The sequence below is a fragment of the Mirounga angustirostris genome, unplaced genomic scaffold, assembly GCF_029215605.1.
Source record: "Mirounga angustirostris isolate CCGP_5_RB_7025 unplaced genomic scaffold, mMirAng1.0.hap1 SCAF_6, whole genome shotgun sequence".
NCBI classification, from domain to species: domain Eukaryota; kingdom Metazoa; phylum Chordata; class Mammalia; order Carnivora; family Phocidae; genus Mirounga; species Mirounga angustirostris.
This window is the reverse complement of record NW_026991714.1, coordinates 139474647-139494677: the sequence shown is the minus strand read 5'-3', so window position 1 is coordinate 139494677 and position 20031 is coordinate 139474647. Positions and strand designations below refer to the sequence as shown.

Here is a 20031-nt window from a genome sequence, read left to right as displayed (position 1 = left end):
GTTTTCATTCATAAAATTGCTTAGAAAACAGGATGCCTGGGTGGCTCAGTTGGTTAAGCATTTGCCTTTGGCTCAGGTCATGATCCCAGGGTCCTGGGATTAAGCCCCGTGTGGGGCTCCCTGCTCAGTGGGGAGTCTGCCTCTCCTTCTCCCTCTGCCCCTCCCCACTCTCATGCTCTCTCTCTCTCTCAAATAAATCAATAAAATTAAAAAAAAAATTGTTTAGGAAGAACAGAATTTAACTTGCAAGCTTATGAAAAGCTTGTGGAGGTAAGCAACTTTTGCAGATATAAACACTTTTTGATGCTTGCTGATATTTGCCCAACATGCCAGGATTTTTCAACAGAACTAGAAGAGAAAAAGATAAGAGTGGTTGTTACAAATAGGCTTTCTAGGGCGCCTGGGTGGCTCAGTTGGTTAAGCGACTGCCTTCGGCTCAGGTCATGATCCTGGAATCCCGGGATCGAGTCCCACATTGCGCTCCCTGCTCAGCAGGGGGTCTGCTTCTCCCTCTGCCCTCTTCCCTCTTGTGCTCTGTCTCTCATTCTCTCTCTCTCAAATAAACAAATAAAATCTTTAAAAAAATAAAAAAAATAAAAACAAATAGGCTTTCTATTTATCCCTTCCAATTTCTTCAATAACTATAAAACAGAAGGTTGGGCTAGATAAATTCTGTAGCTGAATTTTCACATTCTTGATCATGATTCATTGTAAAACACAGATTGGTTTTCCTATAACACGTAGAAGTTATCAAATGCCTTAAAGCTCAATATTAAATTAATATAATTTATTTACATATAGTCTATTCCCATTATTACATTACAAAGTCTGTTATATTATTAATCTGACTACAATCTATAATTGTATTTTTTGCCAAGAAGACAATGTATTTCCAGAGCACTCAAGTCATTATCACTTAACAAACAGTTCAAGGCTACACAAATGAGAGCAAAACCCACATGGCCTACTGACATCAAGAAAACTGACAAAAATACCATTCCATGACAATAGAAAAACCACACAGGACTAATGACCAAACTAAAATATACTCTCTGAAATACACATTTTAAAAAACACTTACACTGCAAGGTACTAAATATTAATTTACAAACCGTACACTCAATACACATAGGATCAAGAAATTAGAGTTACCATTATCCCAAACCCAAATTTCAACAGTCAGAATACTGTGCTGCCAGAACTATCTCCCTATGAAGGGCCACATAATTACAGTAAGAACTTATGCTGAAATTTAGAGACTGGTTTATTTTATCAATGATGCATAAAATAGTGCAGGTAGAAAATGCATACTCATTGGCTAATTTTTCTATAAATATTCATATTTTTCATGAAAATATGTATCTGTGCAACTTTAAGGACAAATTTTAAAGATCCTTTTAATAATCTACTTGAAATGCAAGTTCAAAAGTCAGTCAGTATTCATATTACTAGAAAGAACACACAGATCGTATATATATGACTCAAAACTAGATGGATATAAAGAAAAACTTCTATTAATGATTTGTATATTTTGTAAAAGAAAACCAAATTTCTGGATGTTGCCAAAATGTTTTTCTACCTGCCCCTTAAGTGATGGTGCTTCACTGGGTTTATCCCCCACTAGGTCAAACCTTCTCCTAATAGTGTAAAAAGGTGCACACTTTTCCTAGGTTATCTAACCACAGCTCCACTCAGGATTTTGTCCCGATATTCACTCAATGAATATTTATTTAGTTTCTTACTCTCTGCCAGGAAAAGTGTGTATCACTCACTATTCGACTCTCAATCTTAATTGAAATGATTTTATAGTTTTAACATACAATGATATTTCCTGTTGGCTTCTGTACATAGTCTTGATGTAAAAATGATATTTATAGATTCCTTGATAATGAATCATACATGAGTTCCTAGAATAACTCCTACTTGGTCATAGTTTATTATATTTTTGAAACACTGTCGAGTTCTATTTGCTAACAATTTATTTTAAATTTTTGATTCTATATTTATGACTGCCTTTCCCTGCCTTCTTCCCCTGGGGTTTTGTTAAGACATTTGAAAATTTTTCTTTCTGGGGCGCCTGGGTGGCTCAGATGGTTAAGCGTCTGCCTTCGGCTCAGGTCATGATCCCAGGGTCCTGGGATCGAGTCCTGCATTGGGCTCTCTGCTCCTTGGGAGCCTGCTTCTCCCTCTGCCTCTCTCTCTCTCTTTCTGTCTCTCATGAATAAATAAATACAATCTTTAAAAAAAAGAAAGAAAGAAAGAAAATTTTTCTTTCAGTTTTACATTTTATTACAAGATCTGTATTAAGCAATTTTTGCATTCAAAACAATCTCTCAAAATGCTCATAGATTTGTTAAGAGAAAGAGAGATTTATTGTTCATTATTCTTTCTCCTTGATTTTCTATCTTGAGACCAGTATTTTCTGATTAATTTGTGGGAGAGGGGAGGCACAATAAAATTCAAAGATACCTTAAAAATCTGATTAACTCTAAATCTACTAATAAAGCTAATTTTCTTGAGTGGCTTGCTACATTAACAAATATTATATGCCCTTTCCCCAATTAAAGATCATTCAAGTATTCTCCTGTTAAATCAGGGAAAAAATCATTATCATAGCATAGTGGTAGAATCAAAAAAAAAAAATCTGAACTTAGGCTTGGGTTCAAATTTTAAATATACCATCTTATGACCTATGTGACTTCGGGTTTAACCATGCTAAATCAGTTTCTTTCCCTATAAATGAATGTAATAATACATACTAGTTAGGTGTTATTAGAGGTTATGAGGCATTATATCACAAAGCACGTGTTAAGTGCCAAGCACCACAGGAAACATTAGACAAATGCTAGTTCTCTCTTTTCTCAAAATGAAAGGTCACTTTTTCCTTTACTTATTGGCCTCTTTTTTAAAAAGAAGCTCCTATTTCTTCTATATAATGGTATATTATAGAAAGAACCCCTTGAGCAAAAAATAGAGTAAAGCTAGAAACAGTAGCTGGCTAAATGCAGTGAAAAAATGTGTGAATAATTTTAAGAGTTTTTCTGATGACAAACAGAAACAAACAGATTCTTTCAGGTGACCAGACAAGGGGTGCTGCTTTCACCAGGGAAGAACCCTAAGAATTTAACAAAGGGCATAGAGAAATATTGATTAACAAGGAAAGGAATAAAATAACCTCCAGAAAACGAAAATAATTATAAACATGAAGAGCAAGTAGGTTGGAATTTTTATAATTTTGCTGGAGTGTTCAAAAAATTAAATAATTAGATGTTTTAATTTAAATATGATTTTTAATGAAATTACATACCTTATAAAATTGTATCCATTGTACACACACACACACACACTCTATGGGGGTGTACAAAACATGCATGCTATGCTTCATAACTAGTCAAGTGATTTTTTAATGGTATAGTGAACTATGACTTCACTGTGTTTTAACTGTGTGGTTAACTATATATATTATTACACATTACCAATTAAAATAATAATACTTCTCAATGATGTAATGTATGGGGATTAACATAAGAATAAAAAAAAAGTAAAAAATAAAAAAATAAAATAAATAAAATAATAATACTTCTCAAAATATGAAATTACTTTTAAGCTTTGTTTACTGAGTTTGTTTTTAAATAATCACCTACCAAGAAATTAACATCGTAAGTAAAACTGTCATGTTCAAGAAATTTATTTTAAAAACTGTTATTATTAGAGCACCTGGCTTGCTCACTTGGTAGAGCACACCTCCTGATCTCGGGGTTATGAGTTCAAACTCCACATTGGAGGTAGAGCTCACTTAAAAAAAATAAAATACGGGTGCCTGGGTGGCTCAGTTGGTTAAGTATCCAACTCTTGATTTCGACTCAGGTCATGATCTCTGGGTCCTGGGGTCGAGCCTCATGTGGGGCTCCACGCTCGGGGGAGGGGGGTCTGCTTGAGATTCTCTTCCTTTGCTCTTCCTCCTGCTTGAGTACTCTCTCTCTCTCAAATAAGTAAATCTTGAAAAAAAATAAAAATTTTAAAAAATTATTATTTTGATCTGATTTGAAGTTTCAGCTTCAGTTTCAATATATCTGCTTTCTGCAAGATGTATTTCTAATATAAATCCTACTCCCTACTCTAACCCATGAAATCACATTTTCATGTTACTACTATCTTTTTGAAGAAAAAAATATATGATCACTGTATCTACGAGTTGTCCTTCATCTTGTTCGGAATTCTATACATCCCCCTAAACAGTTTGTTCAGAATTCTATACATCCCCTTAACCATTGGGCAAATTTTCTTACTGGAGAATAACGACTACCATTTGTAATTAAAAGCCTCATAATTCTATGTTAGGCCTACCAAAAATTCTTATAATAGCTCTTAATTAGATGATTCTGAAATATTGTCTCCAAATTCAGTTCAATCTTAAGGTATGTTTCAGTTCATGACAATCTCTCATTTGTAAATGTTGAAATCCTCAAACTACCTAGTGACACTTTAGAGATATGAAAAACAACCAACCTGATACCTTTTTTCCTTCTAACGCTAGAAAACTAACTTTTATGACAATGTGTACTTTGCACAACCAAATAGTTTCAAAGTATAAATGTGTAATAACATGAGATGAACACAAGGCATGTTATTCCATTACATCTTTAGCAGAAGGTTATCTTTACCACAAAGATCATTTTAAACTTGAATAAGGTGTCATGGTGACTTTCTGAAAGCAATAATAATACCACTAACAATAACAAAAAAAAATAACAAAGTTATCTGATTTCAAGCTAGATTTACAGACAAGAGCATTAAGTAATATCATTCTATATGTTATAGTTGATTCAGTCTCATTCACCAGCCCTGGGTCTATTACCAATAGCACTTGAGTTTCTTTTTTAAAATATAGATGCTCAGTGCCTAATCTAAGAGAATCAGTTTATAAAGACCTAAGTTTTTTTTCCTACAACCTTCAAAGAGGTTGCCAAGGTACAGCCATGTTAAAAAATCACTGGCATGTGCCTTCCACATCTATCATCTATAATATAACAATGAGAACTGTGAAGGCAAGGTTATATCCTCAAAGATTAACAATATTTACTATGTAAAATTTACTATGGCAATAAGATTGAAATACTTAAAAATACTTTTTAGAGCAATAAGAAATTAGTATTGACACAAATATTCCTATTTATTTAAACATCATAAAACACAAAGCTAACTCCTCAGGTGCACTCAAGTTAAATATGCCATAAAAGTCCAAGGGTAATGTACTAAAGAGAAAAATTAGCAAGATGACCTTTTTTTCAGACCTATTTTCCAGTTGGTTCATTATGTAATGGTTGTATTTTATTCCCAAAAAATATACTCCATAAGGAAAACAATTATTTTGGAAGACATTTTCTGAAATATAAAAATACTTTTCCCAGGAAAATATTCCAACATTTGATGCCACAAACTCAAGAGAATAAAAACAGATTTGGGGGGAGAGCTTTATTGGGAACTGCACAAAAATAATCAAATGACATAAAACAGAATACTTTTATCCTATGTTGAATCACATGGTTGCTTTACGTTTTTGTTAATATTGTTAATGTTTTGTTGTTAATTGTTAATGTTATGTTAAAGTATAAAACTGTTCAAAATGTTATTCTTTCTCCCACCTGAACAATTTGCTTGAAAAATGACACTGATATTTGCTTCTATCTTTCCACAGCATTAAGAAACATTATGAAACCTAAGTGTCTGATAATTTGTTGCAAAATTAAGAACATAAAATGGACCCAACCAAACAGCAGCATGTGGTACTCAAGTGGAAAGACTACTACAAGTTTTAGGAGTCACAAAAGCTAGATGTACCAGGAATGCTGCATGGTTTGGGGCTTAAAATTCTGGAAACGAGTCTATTAACACCTTGTTACAAAACTATTAGAGAGGTTAAGATATGTGTAAAAAGCCCTTAGCATACTATCTAATCCTTAGAAACAATTAACAAATAGTAATTAGAATAATGATAATCTGATCTCTCTCTCACTCAAACTAATACCTCTAATAGTTTTCATGTAGGTAAGCTTTTTTGATACATAAACTCTAAAATATAATAATCTTGAACAATATGGAAGGAATAAAAATAATTTCCCAATATGTTAGCTACGAAATAGCTCAACATTAACTTCTTCATTAAAGTATAGAGAGTAGATGGAAACTCCTTGAAGAATCTTCTGAAAAAGTTCAAAATCTCACTTCATAGATTTTTAACAATAACAACAAATTCTATACTTTTCTAGGATTTTTATTCATAAAAGAAAAACAAAACAAAACAAAATTCCTTCATTCTACCTCCAGAGAAGTAAGCTTACTGTCTCATCACCACAGCCAAAAAAGTATGTTGACAGCCCCCAGCCTGGCAATGACAATCATAAAAAGGAGCCTAGATTCAGTACGTCATTTAACTCATTTTTCAGGATCTCAGCACTAATTTATAAGCCAAGACAATCCAATTTTGATAATGAGTTATCACTTCAAATTATTAGTCCAAAAAGGCAAAGATTTAACTATTTAGTATCTAAAAATCCTAAAGGCAGTGGATTCTTTTTAATGATTAATCACAGACAGATACTCACAGTTTAGACTCCAAAAGTATGCTTAATGTTATCACTAGGAATTTCCTTCCAAATGTGTAACAGTATAAAAACCAAAGTTCTTATTAATAGGCATAATTTTCTTTATATGCCACCACTTGAAATAATTTTTCAAAGTATGTGCCTTTATGATGTTTAAGAGCAAAAGTATACCTCTTAAATCCATTAAATGTGTTATTCTCTGGTTTCTTTTAATTTATCAGGAAGTTTCATAATAGCTTAAAATTGGCATATTACTTTACACGATCAATTAAAAGTACTCTCAACTACAGTTAAATATATTTTAAATATCAAGTAGGCTTCATCTATAAAATGACACAAAGAGAAGAAATATTTTCGGGCGCCTGGATGGCTCAGTTGGTTAAGCGACTGCTTTCGGCTCAGGTCGTGATCCTGGAGTCCCTGGATCGAGTCCCTGGATCGAGTCCCGCATCGGGCTCCCTGCTCGGCAGGGAGCCTGCTTCTCCCTCTAACCCTCCCCCCTCTCATGTGCTCTCTCTCTCTCATTCTCTCTGTCTCAAATAAATAAAATCTTTAAAAAAAAAAAAAAAAGAAGAAATATTTTCACTATAAAGGTCCACTGGGTAGCTAAATTTAGTATTTCAAAAAATACTTTCATTTAGCTTTGTGCAGTGACAGTATCGTAGCCAATGAGGTTTATCCGAGGCGCGGTTATTGCTAATTGAAAACTTTTCCCAAAAAATACATTCATTTAATATTTAGAAATTGGTAGGACTACAGATAGCGTAATTAAAATTAAGCAAACTGGGTAAGTGCACTGTATTTCTGGTTCTCTGGAAAATACTCTTATTCAGTTACTTCCATTCCTAGATATGTTCTGGGTTTCCATTTTGTCCCCACATCTTACATCTTTAGCTCTACTGTCTCTATACTCCTTTCTTTACTTCTATCATCTTCCTACACCAAGTAACTATATCTGTATGTTTAATTTAAATGCATCTTTGCTCATACCCACTAATACTAAAATGCTTGCATTCCTATTTGTAATTTACGTAATTTAACAGTGCTCCATATGTCAAAACTAATATGGCAACACAACAGACTGATAAAGTGCTCACATACGGATACAATGTACAAAAGCCTTCAAAAGGGATGCTCGAACCTAGAATGTCCGTTCTCCTGGCCCTATACTACTAGTGTGCTGAAATTAAAATTCCATTCATAATCTGTCACTGAATTTATCTCTAAAATGACATATACACATGCTGTCAATTAATGTATTTGAGAACCTCTACATGACAAATTTCTGATAATTTCCTCTACTTTGTACAATCCTAACAGATACATACCTATGTCATATGCCAGGAAATCGGCAGAAAAACATTTTGCACCGTTACTCAAGGAAGTGTCATTATGGGTATTTCCTCCAAAAATAAGCATAGCTCCATTGATAAGAACAGCTGAATGAAGGTATCTGGCAAACCCACTTTCTTTCAAAATAGTCCTACAGGATAAAATTTAAAAATGTATTACAAAGGATAAAGAGACCTCCCTGATTTTATATATATTATATAAAGGGTCTAACTTGCATATAGAATTTTCCTTTGAACTATGAAAATAACATGCTTTATTTTTTTTAACAACTCATAAATGGCCTCTAAATTTCAGTATTTTTAAAATATTTTGAGATTCACAGTATCTTAAAATATTTTGAGGAAGCACAATATTAAACATAATTGTTCATGGTTTTATAATAATTTATATTTTGAACTTTTATAAGTAGGAAACATGTGTCCTTAAAACTAGAGGACCAAAGTACCATCGGTTTTAAATACAAAAGTAAATAGAAAGTTGAATATAATAAATTTACTCTGAATTGTATTCAGTTAAAACTAATAATTCATATGGATCTCATAATACACTAAGTTTTTATTTAAATATAACATACATAAAAATGCACATAAGTCTAAAATTCAATAAATTTTCACAAGATGAACACAACTAAGTAAACAGTACTGAGATTTTTTTTAAAAAGATTACCACTGTTCTGATTCTTTTGTGGTTCCATACCAATTTTAGGATTATTTGTTTTATTTGTATTGTTGTCGGTGTACTTTATAAAACAGAATCATATTCATTTGTATGTACATTCTTTTGCTCAAGATTATTTTTGAGATAGATCCATATTGTGTAAAATCACACTGCATTTTTGAGAAACACCAAATTAATATAAATGTTTTTAATTAATTGAAGTTTAACTGAAAGTACTATAAATATATGCTCACAATTATATTTCACCTTAATGTACTAATAAATAATAAACTGCATTACTCAATATGAATCAATATGAATCAATACTTCTTAAGTATTCCTAAATAAAGCACTACTACTAAAAAAGAATCAGAATGTAAACCCAGTACATATAGTATAGTGAGTAAGGTATATATAGTATATATCTCAAAAACCTATAGCAATTATGCTTAAAGAATATGGAGCTGACTTCCGAAATAGCAAGATAAGGAGTTCCACAAACTCTATAGGGAGAGAACTATAATTGGTAAAAATTACCAAAAAAAAAAAAAAAAAGACATTTAAGTTCTCAGAAAAATTTAGTGAGAGCAACAAGTAAATATTTACTCAAGGATGTCTACTGAATTTCAGTAAGAACAGCAGCAGTCCATGATATTTAACACATTGTTTAGTCCCATCCTTCCCCATATCAGCATCCTCCCCAACCACACACACACAACCAGTTCAGCATGGAGGAAGTTTAGCCCCCGGTGGGTAAAGCTAAGAACAGAGAGCTCCTTCATTCCTCAGCTCCTAGTCCAGGCCACTGACACCTAACCAGGAACAGCAGACGGCCAATACTTCTCATGGCCCCCAGTTCTGGGTGACAAAAGCTCTATTCCAGGAGAAAGCATGAGAGGTCTGAATGTTCATCCTCTACCTAGCCCCCCATTCATAGGGTATAAGCTATACGCTCAGGCCTAGCAGGCTGAGGGCCAACAAATCTTCACCCCATATCAGTCATAGGACAGAAGTTCTATGCAAGCTGAGAAGAGCAAAGGCCACCGTCCCCATCTACTGCCTGCACAGAACACAGTGGTATCACTCCAGGAGGAACAGACTACTAACCCCACCTACAATTCCAAAGTAGTGGCACAGAGTCTCACCCCACCCCACACGGGAGAGGCAGGCTAAGAAAAAGAGAGCACCACAGATCTCCCAAGGGAACTGAGTTTATTTGTAACAAAAGGTGGGAAACTTCATGCCTAAGGGCACTCTCAAAAACTATGGAGGTTTCCATTGTAAGCAATTAAGTTGTAAGGTGGCAACTCCGTAAGAACAATCAGCTAAAACATAGAACACAGAGTTCACCAGAGAAAAGCAGGGAAAAAGACAGCTAATAAGAGCCCTACTAGGGTCAGAATCTCTAAGACTGGCCTCAAAGACTACCCATGAAAAAGGGTTGAAATTGAATTCAAACAGACTAAGGAGCAATTTATGCCCCAGAGCATTGTAATGCAGAGTAGTGGTGGCTAGCATGTGGTTGTAATGCAGAGTCAGATAGCTTACCAGAGAGGTCAGAGGAAAAAGTCAGAGAACCCTGCTAAAATTACCATCATCCAGGGACGATTTTGTGCATCCCCAGGCTGCTTCCTTTGAGGAACAACATCAAAGGATCCACTGGAGGAAGAGAGCAACTTCACTAAAACAGTTCAGCAAAGTCACTAAATAAATAAAATTACAACAGTTCCAGAAAAGGAGGAAAAACCGGGATCCAGAGTTGCTATAGTATGTTATCTAAAATGTCCAGTGCTCAGGGGAAATTATGGCAGGCAACGAAACAGGAAAGAGTAACCTATACACAGGGGAAAAAAAGCAGGCAAAAGAATTGCCTTAGAGAGACTCCAGATGACAGATGAAGCAAAAAAGACTTCAAAGCAGCTATTATAAATGTTCAGTCTTAAAGAAAACAGATTTAAAGAAGTAAAGGAAAATATAACAATGTCTTATCAAATATAAAACAAAAGATACAGAAATTACCAAGAAAAAGAAAATCTAGAATTCAAAAGTATAAGAGTTGAAATTTTTAAGTTTATGACAGAAGTCTAATAGTAAATTTCAGCAAGCAGAAGAAAAAAATCAATGAAGTAGAAGATAGAAAAATAGAGATTCCTCTATCTGAAGAATAAGAGAAGAAAATGAACAAAGCCCATAAGAAATGTAGAACACCACTAACCGCAACAACATACATTTACTGAGAATACTAGTGCAGAGGGGAAAGCGGTAAAAAATTTTCAAGAAATAATGTCTGACAACTTCCTGAATTTGAGAAAAACATTAATATACACATCCAAATAGCTCAATGAACTCCAAGGAGGAAAAAACACAGAAAGAACCACATTCAGACATAAAATAGTAAAAACATTGAAGACCACGGAGAAAGAGAAAATCTTAAAAGCAGCAAGAGGAAGATTTTTTTGCATACAAGAGAACCCCAATAGGACAAACAGCTGACTTCACATTAGAAACAATAAAGGTCAAAATGCAGTGAAATGACATATACAACATGATGAATGAAAAAAAAATGTCAAAATACAGGGAGTGACATATGATGATGGAATAAGAGTTTTCTGACCTCATCCTCCCACATAAACAGATTTTATCAACTATGGAGAGGTAAGAGTACTTTTAGGGGAGCCCAGAAGTCCCAGGACCACTTCAAGCAAAAATTCCAAGAATAGGAGGCTCTAGGAGGGTAAGAAGAACAATATCATATTACCACATCACCTCTCCCCCAAGGCAACACCACTCAATCCCAAGAGAAACCCCTTCGACCTACAATTACTCCCATGGGGGAAGTGAGAACATAGTGCGTATCTGGCTTCCACAGCCAAGTAGGATTATGCCCAAGAGGACCACTTCTTTCTTACCCCACCCAGAAAGATAAGATTGGCAGAGGAAGAAAAAAGGGTGTTCACAGCAACTGGGGCACAGAACTCAACAAAGACTCAACATTTCTACTAACCATCTCATGAACTCTACCAAAAGTCCCACCCATGAACTTCATAGGATACATCACCTGCAGACATACCCCAAATAGCACAAATATGCCCCCAGCAATCCATAAATCCCTCCCCCACATAGCACACTTGAGCTTCTGCAGATGGTTCATGAGCACACATAGATAGCTGGGTCAACTCTGTTGCATTGGTAGAAGATGCATAACCCTGAACACTTCAGGCGCTGTCCAAGGGGAAAAAATGGGAGGCCCTCAGTACTGGACCTAGCTTTGCAGAATGGAGAAAATATAATATCCAAAATATATAAAAACTCGCAAAACTCAATAAAAAAAGGAACAATCCAATTAAACAATGGACAGATGATATGAATAGATATTTTTCCAAAGAAGACACACAGATTATCATCAGGTAAATGAAAAAGTGCTCAACATCCCTAATCATCAGGGAAATGCAAATAAAAACAAAATGAGATATCACCTCATACCTGTTAGAATGTCTATAATAGAAAAGATAAGAAATAAGAAGTGTTGCTGAAGATGTGGAGTAAAAGGAATTCTTGTACACTACTGGTGGGAAAGTAAATTGGTACAATCAATTTGGAAAATAGTATAGAGCCTACTCAAAAAATTAAAAATAGAACTACCAAGAGCAATCATACTATTCAGCAATCCCACTTCTGGGTATATGGCCAAAGGAAATGAAATCAGTATCTCAAAAATATATCTTTACTTTCACCTTCACTGAAGCATTATTCATAGTAGCCAAGATATGGAAACAACTTAAGTGTCCATCAATAGATGAATGAATAAAGAAAATGCAATATAAATATTTATGTATTTAAATATTTATCTCATTTATTCAGCTTTTTAAAAGGAAGAAATCCTGCCATTTACAACAACATAGATGAATCTGGAGAATATTATGCTAAGGGAAATAAGCCAGACACAGAAAGACAAATACTGCATGATCTCACTTATATGTGGAATCTAAAAAAGTCAAACTCAAAAAAGCAGAAAGTAAAATGGTGGTTTGCAAGGGCTGAGAATGGGCGAAAAGGTGAGATGTAGGTCAAAGCATAAAAATTTCAGTTATGCAGGATAAATAAGCTCTGGAGATCTAGTGTAAAGCATGGTTACTACACTTGAAATTTGCTAAGATAGCATATCATAAGTATTCTCACCATACACACCAAAAAAAAATGGGAACTATATAAGATGATGAACATGTTAACTAGTTTGACAATGGTAATCATTTCCCAATGTGTATGTGTATCAAAATATCACATATATACCTTAAATATACACAATTTTTATCTGTCAATTAAACCTCAAGAAATCTGGAAAAAAATGTCAACCAAGTCAAAAATGTCAAATAAACAAGATAAAGACATTACCAGATGAATAAAAATTAATAAATTTGTTGGTGGAAGATCTGCTTTATAAGATATTAAAGGAAGTTCTTCAGTCTTAGATTAGTTATTTCAAACCAGAGTGCTAGAAAAGGCAATTATGTAATTATAAAACAAAGTATGAATGCATATTTCTTCTCCTTTCTTTTCCTAATAAATTTGAAAAACAATTATTATAAAACAACACATATATAATTGTATTGTTGGACCGATAACATATAGAAATGCGATATATTTGACAATAACAACACAAAGTAACAGATGAAAGCAAAATTCTGTTGATGTAAGATGCCAAATAGTAATGCAAATCAACAGGAACAAATGAAAAAGAAGCACGCAAAAATATTCAATAACAAATTTACATACGAATATATATTTTCTCTTCTCTCTGTCTCTTTGAGAGACAAAATTATATTGTTAGTATAATAATATATTTTTGAACTTGCAACAAATACAGATATTATATATGATTATAATAGTGCAAAAAAAGATGAAAAAGGGAATAGAGTTCTATAAGAGTAACATTTTTATATTTCACTGGAGTGAAGTTAGGGTAAGTGAAGTATATTCTAGTAAGTTAAGATATAGATGATAAGCCCTAGAACCAACACTAAAGAAGTAACTAAAATGACTGTATTTTTTTAAAAACTATTAAAGCATTAAAATGTTACACTAGAAAATATTTACTTAATGCAAAAAGCAATAAAAAAGAGTAACAAAAAGCATTATCTACAATAACAAATGAGATATTTAAAAAGGAGTAAAATGGCAGACAAATTCAACTATATCAAAAATAACATTAAATTAAAGCTATTAAATATACAAATAAAGGGCAGAGACTGTGAGACAGGATAAAAAAAAAGAAGGGTACCAACTATACGCTCTCTCTAGGAGACTTATTTTAGATGGAAAGGTACGACTATATTAAGAAAAGAGTTTTTAAAAAGATATTATGCAGACAATAAACATAAGAAAGCTGGAATGGCTATAATAACATCAAACAAAATAGACATTAAAACAAAAATGTTCCCAGACTTCAATAGTAACATTTCACAGTGATAAAAGGATCAGTCCATCAAGAAGATATGGTAATTATAAACATATATGACTTTACAACAGAACCCCCCCAAAATGAGGCAAAATGCACAGAATACAAGAAATAGATAAATCAGTAATAGTAGCACACTTCAATGTTCACTTTCAAAAGTGGATTGAACTATATGATAAACAAAGAAATAGAATACCTGAATAATACCACAAACCAACTAGAATTTACAGACATATGGAGAACACTGTAGCCAACAACACCAATATACACATTCTTTGCAGGTGTACATGTAACATTCTCTAGGACTGACCAAATGCTAGGTCATAAAATAAGCCTAAGTAAATTTAAAAGTGTTAAAATCATACAAAGTATGCTCTCTGACCACAGTGGAATTATATTAAAAATAAATAACAGAAATTATTTAGGATACAATAGCCAAATTATGGAAGCAGCCCAAGTGTCTACCAATAGATGAATAGATAAAGATGTGGTATATGTACACAATGGAATATTATTCAGCCATAAAAAAGAATGAAATCTTGCCATTTGCAATGACATTAATGGAGCTACAGAGTATAATGCTAAGTGAAATAAGTCAGAGAAAGACAAATACCATATGATTCCACTCATATGTGGAATTTAAGAAACAAAACAAGCACAGGAAAAAAAGAGAAAGAGAGAGAGAGAAAGAAACAAACCAAGAAACAGACTCTTAACTATATAGAGAAGAAACTGTTGGTTACCAGAGGGGAAGGTGTGAAGGGATGGATTAACTAGATGATGGGAATTAAGGAGTGCACTTGTCATGATGGGCACAGGTGATGTATGGAATTGCTGAATCACTATACTGTAACCTGAATAACACTGAATGTTAACCATACTGGAATTAAAATAATTAAAACAAAAAGGAAGTTATTTGAGAAAATCACATATATGTGGAAATGAAACAAAAACTCCAAAATAATAAATGGGTCAAAGAAAAAAGAAAAAAAATCCAAGCATTTTAGAAAATACTTTGAGATGAATGAAACATGGAATACACCAAAAGCAATACTTTAGAGGGAAATCTACATTTGCAGACATATGTATTTGAAGAAAAAATGAGAATTCAATTACTTAAACTTCAACCAAAAGGGACTGGACAAAAGGGAAACCAAACCTATAACAAAAAGAATTTTAAGATAAAAAAGATTAGAACAGGAAATAATATAATATAAAATAGACTGGAAAAACAATAGAATCAATGAAGCCAAAAGTTCTTTCTTTTAAAAGACAAAAAAAAAAAAAAAAAATTGACAAACCCTTAGGTATAGTGAACAAGAATAAAAGGAGACAGAAAACTCAAATTATTAAAATCAAGAATGAGGGGTGCCTGGGTGGCTCAGCTAAGTATCTGCCTTTGGCTCAGGTCATGATCTCGGATCCCGGGATTGAGCCCAGGTCAGGCTCTCTGTTCATCAGGGAGTCTGCTTCTCCCACTCCCCCTGCTCCTCCCGCCAGCTCGTTGCTCGCTCTCTCTTGCTTCCTCTATCTCAAATAAATAAACAAAATCTTTTAAAAAATAAAATCAAGAATGAAAGAAGGCACATGACTACCAATCTGACAAATAGTCAAGTCAAAAAGTGGGCAGAAGAGATGAACAGACACTTCTCTGAAAAAAACATACAAATGGCTAACAGACACATGAAAAAATGTTCATCATCATTAGCCATCAGGGAAATCCAAATCAAAACCATACTGAGATACCACCTTACACCAGTTAGAATGGCAAAAATGGACAGGGAAAGAAACAACAAATGTTGGAGAGGTTGTGGAGAGAGGGGAACCCTCTTACACTGTTGGTGGGAATGCAAGTTGGTACAGCCACTTTGGAAAAGAGTGTGGAGGTTCCTCAAAAATTTACAAATAGAGCTACCCTATGACCCAGCAATTGCACTACTGGGTATTTACCCCAAAGACACAGATGTAGTGAAAAGAAGGGCCATATGCACCCCAATGTTCATAGCAGCAATGTCCGCAATAGCCAAACTGTGGAAAGAGCTGAGATGCCCTTCAACAGATGAATGGATAAAGAAGATGTGGTCCATATATACAATGGAATATTACTCAGCCATCAGAAAAGATGAATACCCAACTTTTACATCAACATGGATGGGACTGGAGGAGATTATGCTAAGTGAAATAAGTCAAGCAGAGAAAGTCAATTATCATATGGTTTCACTTATTTGTGCAACATAAGGAATAACATGGAGGACATTAGGAGAAGGAAGGGAAAAATAAGCGGGGGTAATTGGAGGGAGAGATGAACCATGAGAGACTATGGACCTGAGAAACCAACAGGGTTTTAGAGGGGAGGGAGGAGAGGGGATTGGTTAGCCCGGTGATGGGTATTAAGGAGGGCATGTACTGCATGGAACACTGGGTGTTATATGAAAACAATGGATCATGGATCACTACATCAAAAACTAATGATGTAGGGCGCCTGGGTGGCTCAGTTGGTTAAGCGCCTGCCTTCGGCTCAGGTCGTGATCCTGGAGTCCCGGGATCGAGTCCCGCATCGGGCTCCCTGCTCAGTGGGGAGTCTGCTTCTCCCTCTGACCCTCTTCCCTCTCATGCTCTCTCTCATTCTCTCTCTCAAATAAATAAATAAAATCTTTAAAAAATAAAACTAATGATGTATTGTATGGTGACTAACATAACATAATAAAATTTTAAAAAAATAAAATAAAATAATGAGTTTAGCAAGTCTATGGGGTAAAAGAACAATATAGAAAAATCAGTTGAGCTTCTATACCTACCAACTTCTATACCTACCAATGCAAAATCCTAAGATAAAAATAATTTAAAAATCAATTGACAATAGTATCAAAAAGAATAAAATATTTTGGAATAAATTTAGCAAAGCAAGTATAAAACTTATACTGTAAAAATTTAAAAAAATATTAAGGAAAGAAATTAAAGATGGCCTAACTAAATGGAAAGACAGCCCATTTTCATGGATTGGAAAACAAAATACTGTTAAGATGGCCATACTCGGGGCACCTGGGTGGCTCAGTTGGTTAAGCGACTGCCTTCGGCTCAGGTCATGATCCTGGAGTCCCGGGATCGAGTCCCACATTGCGCTCCCTGCTCAGCAGGGGGTCTGCTTCTCCCTCTGCCCTCTTCCCTCTCGTGCTCTCTGTCTCTCATTCTCTCTCTCTCAAATAAATAAATAAAATCTTAAAAAAAAAAAAAAGATGGCCATACTCTATAATTTGATCTATAAATTCAACTCATTCCCCATAAAAATCCCACCTGGAGTTTTGTTTCATTTTGAAATTGACAGGCTGATCTTAAACTTCATATGGAAATTCAAGGGACCATAATAGCCAATTCAAAGAATTATAAATTCAAGTAAAGGAAAGAATACTCTTTCCAACAAGTTTCTAGGACAAGTGGATATCTACATGAAAAAAGAAAAAAGAACTCCTCTCTCACAATATAGATAAAAATTAACTCAGAATGGATAAAAGGCCTAAATTTAAGAGCTAAAAATATAAAACTCATAGAAGAAAATACAGAAGTAAATATTCCTGGCATGGGGTTAGGCAACAGATTCTTAGATATTATCTAACACCAAAAGCATAAGTGACAAAATATATAACAAATTGGATGTCATCAAAATTTAAAAATTCTGAGCTTCAAAGAACACTATAAACTAAGTGAAAAATAACAAACATAATGGGAGAAATATTTGCAACTCATATAATTGATAAAGGGACTTACACCTAGAATATATAAAGACCTCCTAACTCAATAAAAAACAGACAAAAATCAAATTAAATAATGGGCAAAGGATCCTAATAGACATTTCTCCAAGGCAGCTATATAAATGGCCAATAAGCACATGAAAAGATGGTTAATCTGAACAGCCATTTTAACAACGCAAATCAAAACTATAATGAAGATACCATTTCATACCCACTAGGGTAGCTGTAATCAAAATGTTTGACAATAATAAGTCTTGGCAAGGATATGGAGAAATTAGAATCCTCATTCACTGCTGGTGGAAATGTAAAACGGTGTGGCCACTTTGGAAAACAGTCCGGCTATTCCTTAAAAAAAATTTTTTTTTTGGTTTAAGATTTTATTTATGGGCGCCTGGGTGGCTCAGTTGGTTAAGCGACTGCCTTCGGCTCAGGTCATGACCCTGGAGTCCCGGGATCGAGTCCCGCATCGGGCTCCCTGCTCGGCGGGGAGTCTGCTTCTCCCTCGGACCCTCCCCCCTCTCATGTGCGTGCTCTCTCTCTCTCATTCTGTCTCAAATAAATAAATAAAATCTTAAAAAAAAAAAAAGATTTTATTTATTTATTTGACACAGAGAGAGAGATAGTGAGAACAGGAAAACAAGCAGGGGGAGTGGCAGAGAGAGAAGCAGGCTTCCCGCGGAGCAGGGAGCCTGATGCGGGGCTCGATGCGGGGCTCCATGCGGGGCTCCATGCGGGGCTCCATGCGGGCTCCATGCGGGGCTCGATCCCAGTACCCTGGGATCATGACCTGAGCCAAAGGCGGACGCCTAACGACTGAGCCACCCAGGCGCCCCTCCTTAAAAATTTAAATGTAGAGTAACTCTAGGCTGGCAAATTCACTCCTAGATATATACCCAAGAGCAATGAAAACAAACTTCTACACAAAAATGTGTACACAAATGTTCATAGAAGTATTATTAGCAATAGCTAAAAAGTAGAAACATCCCAATTTCCATCAGCTGACAAGTGGATAAATAAAATGTGGTTTATCCATACAATGGAATATATTTTAACAAAAAAAAGAAATATACTGCTGATACATTCTACAATATGAAATCATGCTCTCACTTATGCTTAAAGAAGCCCACTATTTAAAAAAAAAAAAAAACACATATTGTATCATTCATTTATAAATCCAGAAGAAAAATCTATAGAGACAGAAAGTAGAATAGAGCTTACCTAGAGCTTTGTGGGTTTGAGGGGAAATGAGGAGTGACTACTAATAAGTATAGGGTTTCCTTTTGTGGGAATAAAATGGTTCTAAATTTGTGGTGATGACTGGACAATTCAGTGAATTACACTAAAAAACATTGAATAGTGTACTTTAAATGGGTGAATTTTATGGTATATGAATTACATCTCAATAAGGCTGTAAAAGAAAGAATATTGGGCTTTTGTAATAAACTACTACAGATGGCTTAATCTAAAATTTGACTCTCATTCTTTCCTAAGCCTTTCTGGTTTCAAAAGAAATCTATAGATTCAAAATTATACAACTGTTGTGCTCACTTCAGCAGCATATATACAAAATTATATCACTGTCAAATATAGAGCACTTTCAAGTTGAATGGGTTTTTTTAATTTTTTATTGTTATGTTCATCACCATACATTACATCATTAGTTTTTGATGTAGTGTTCCATGATTCATTGTTTGTGTATAACACCCCATGCTCCATGCAGAACATGCGCTCTTTAATACCCATCACCAGGCTAACCCATCCTCCCACCCCCCTCCCCTCTAGAACCCTCAGTTTGTTTTTCAGAGTCCATCGTCTCTCATGGTTCGTCTCCCCCTCCGATTGGAGAGGAAGAATGAAGGGGGCGGAAATCAAGTTGAATGTTTTTAAACAAAATATAGCACATTTCCCTTTTAAATTCTAGTGGTCTATGATCTCTTTTTACAAAATAAACACTATCTAGTAAATAGTAAAGGAAATATATGGATCAAGGAAAAAATATTCAGTTACTAGAGAGAAATTTAAGTTAAAAATATTTTTAATCTAATGATTAAGCAGATAAGATTTATCCAAGTATGCAAGGCTGATTAAACATTTGAAGGTCAAGTGATGTAATCTATCACATCAATAGGATAAAGAATAATCATATGATCATATCAACAGATACAGAAAAATCACTTGATAAAATCCAGCATCTATTCATGATAAAAACTCT

General features: G+C 34.4%; 1 protein-coding gene and 1 pseudogene across 2 annotated transcripts in view; one reads left to right on the top strand and one right to left on the bottom strand.

The window, feature by feature from the left end:
* Positions 1-20031, bottom strand: part of ATRNL1 (attractin like 1) — an 804411-nt gene that overhangs the window by 661762 nt on the left and 122618 nt on the right. For both annotated transcript variants that reach the window (XM_064595308.1, XM_064595309.1), the window contains exon 10: positions 7934-8088. In XM_064595308.1, coding sequence (XP_064451378.1) covers positions 7934-8088 — 155 coding nt within the window. The remainder of the gene's footprint in view (positions 1-7933; positions 8089-20031) is intronic.
* LOC123847314 (U4 spliceosomal RNA) lies at positions 7245-7361 on the top strand (annotated as a pseudogene).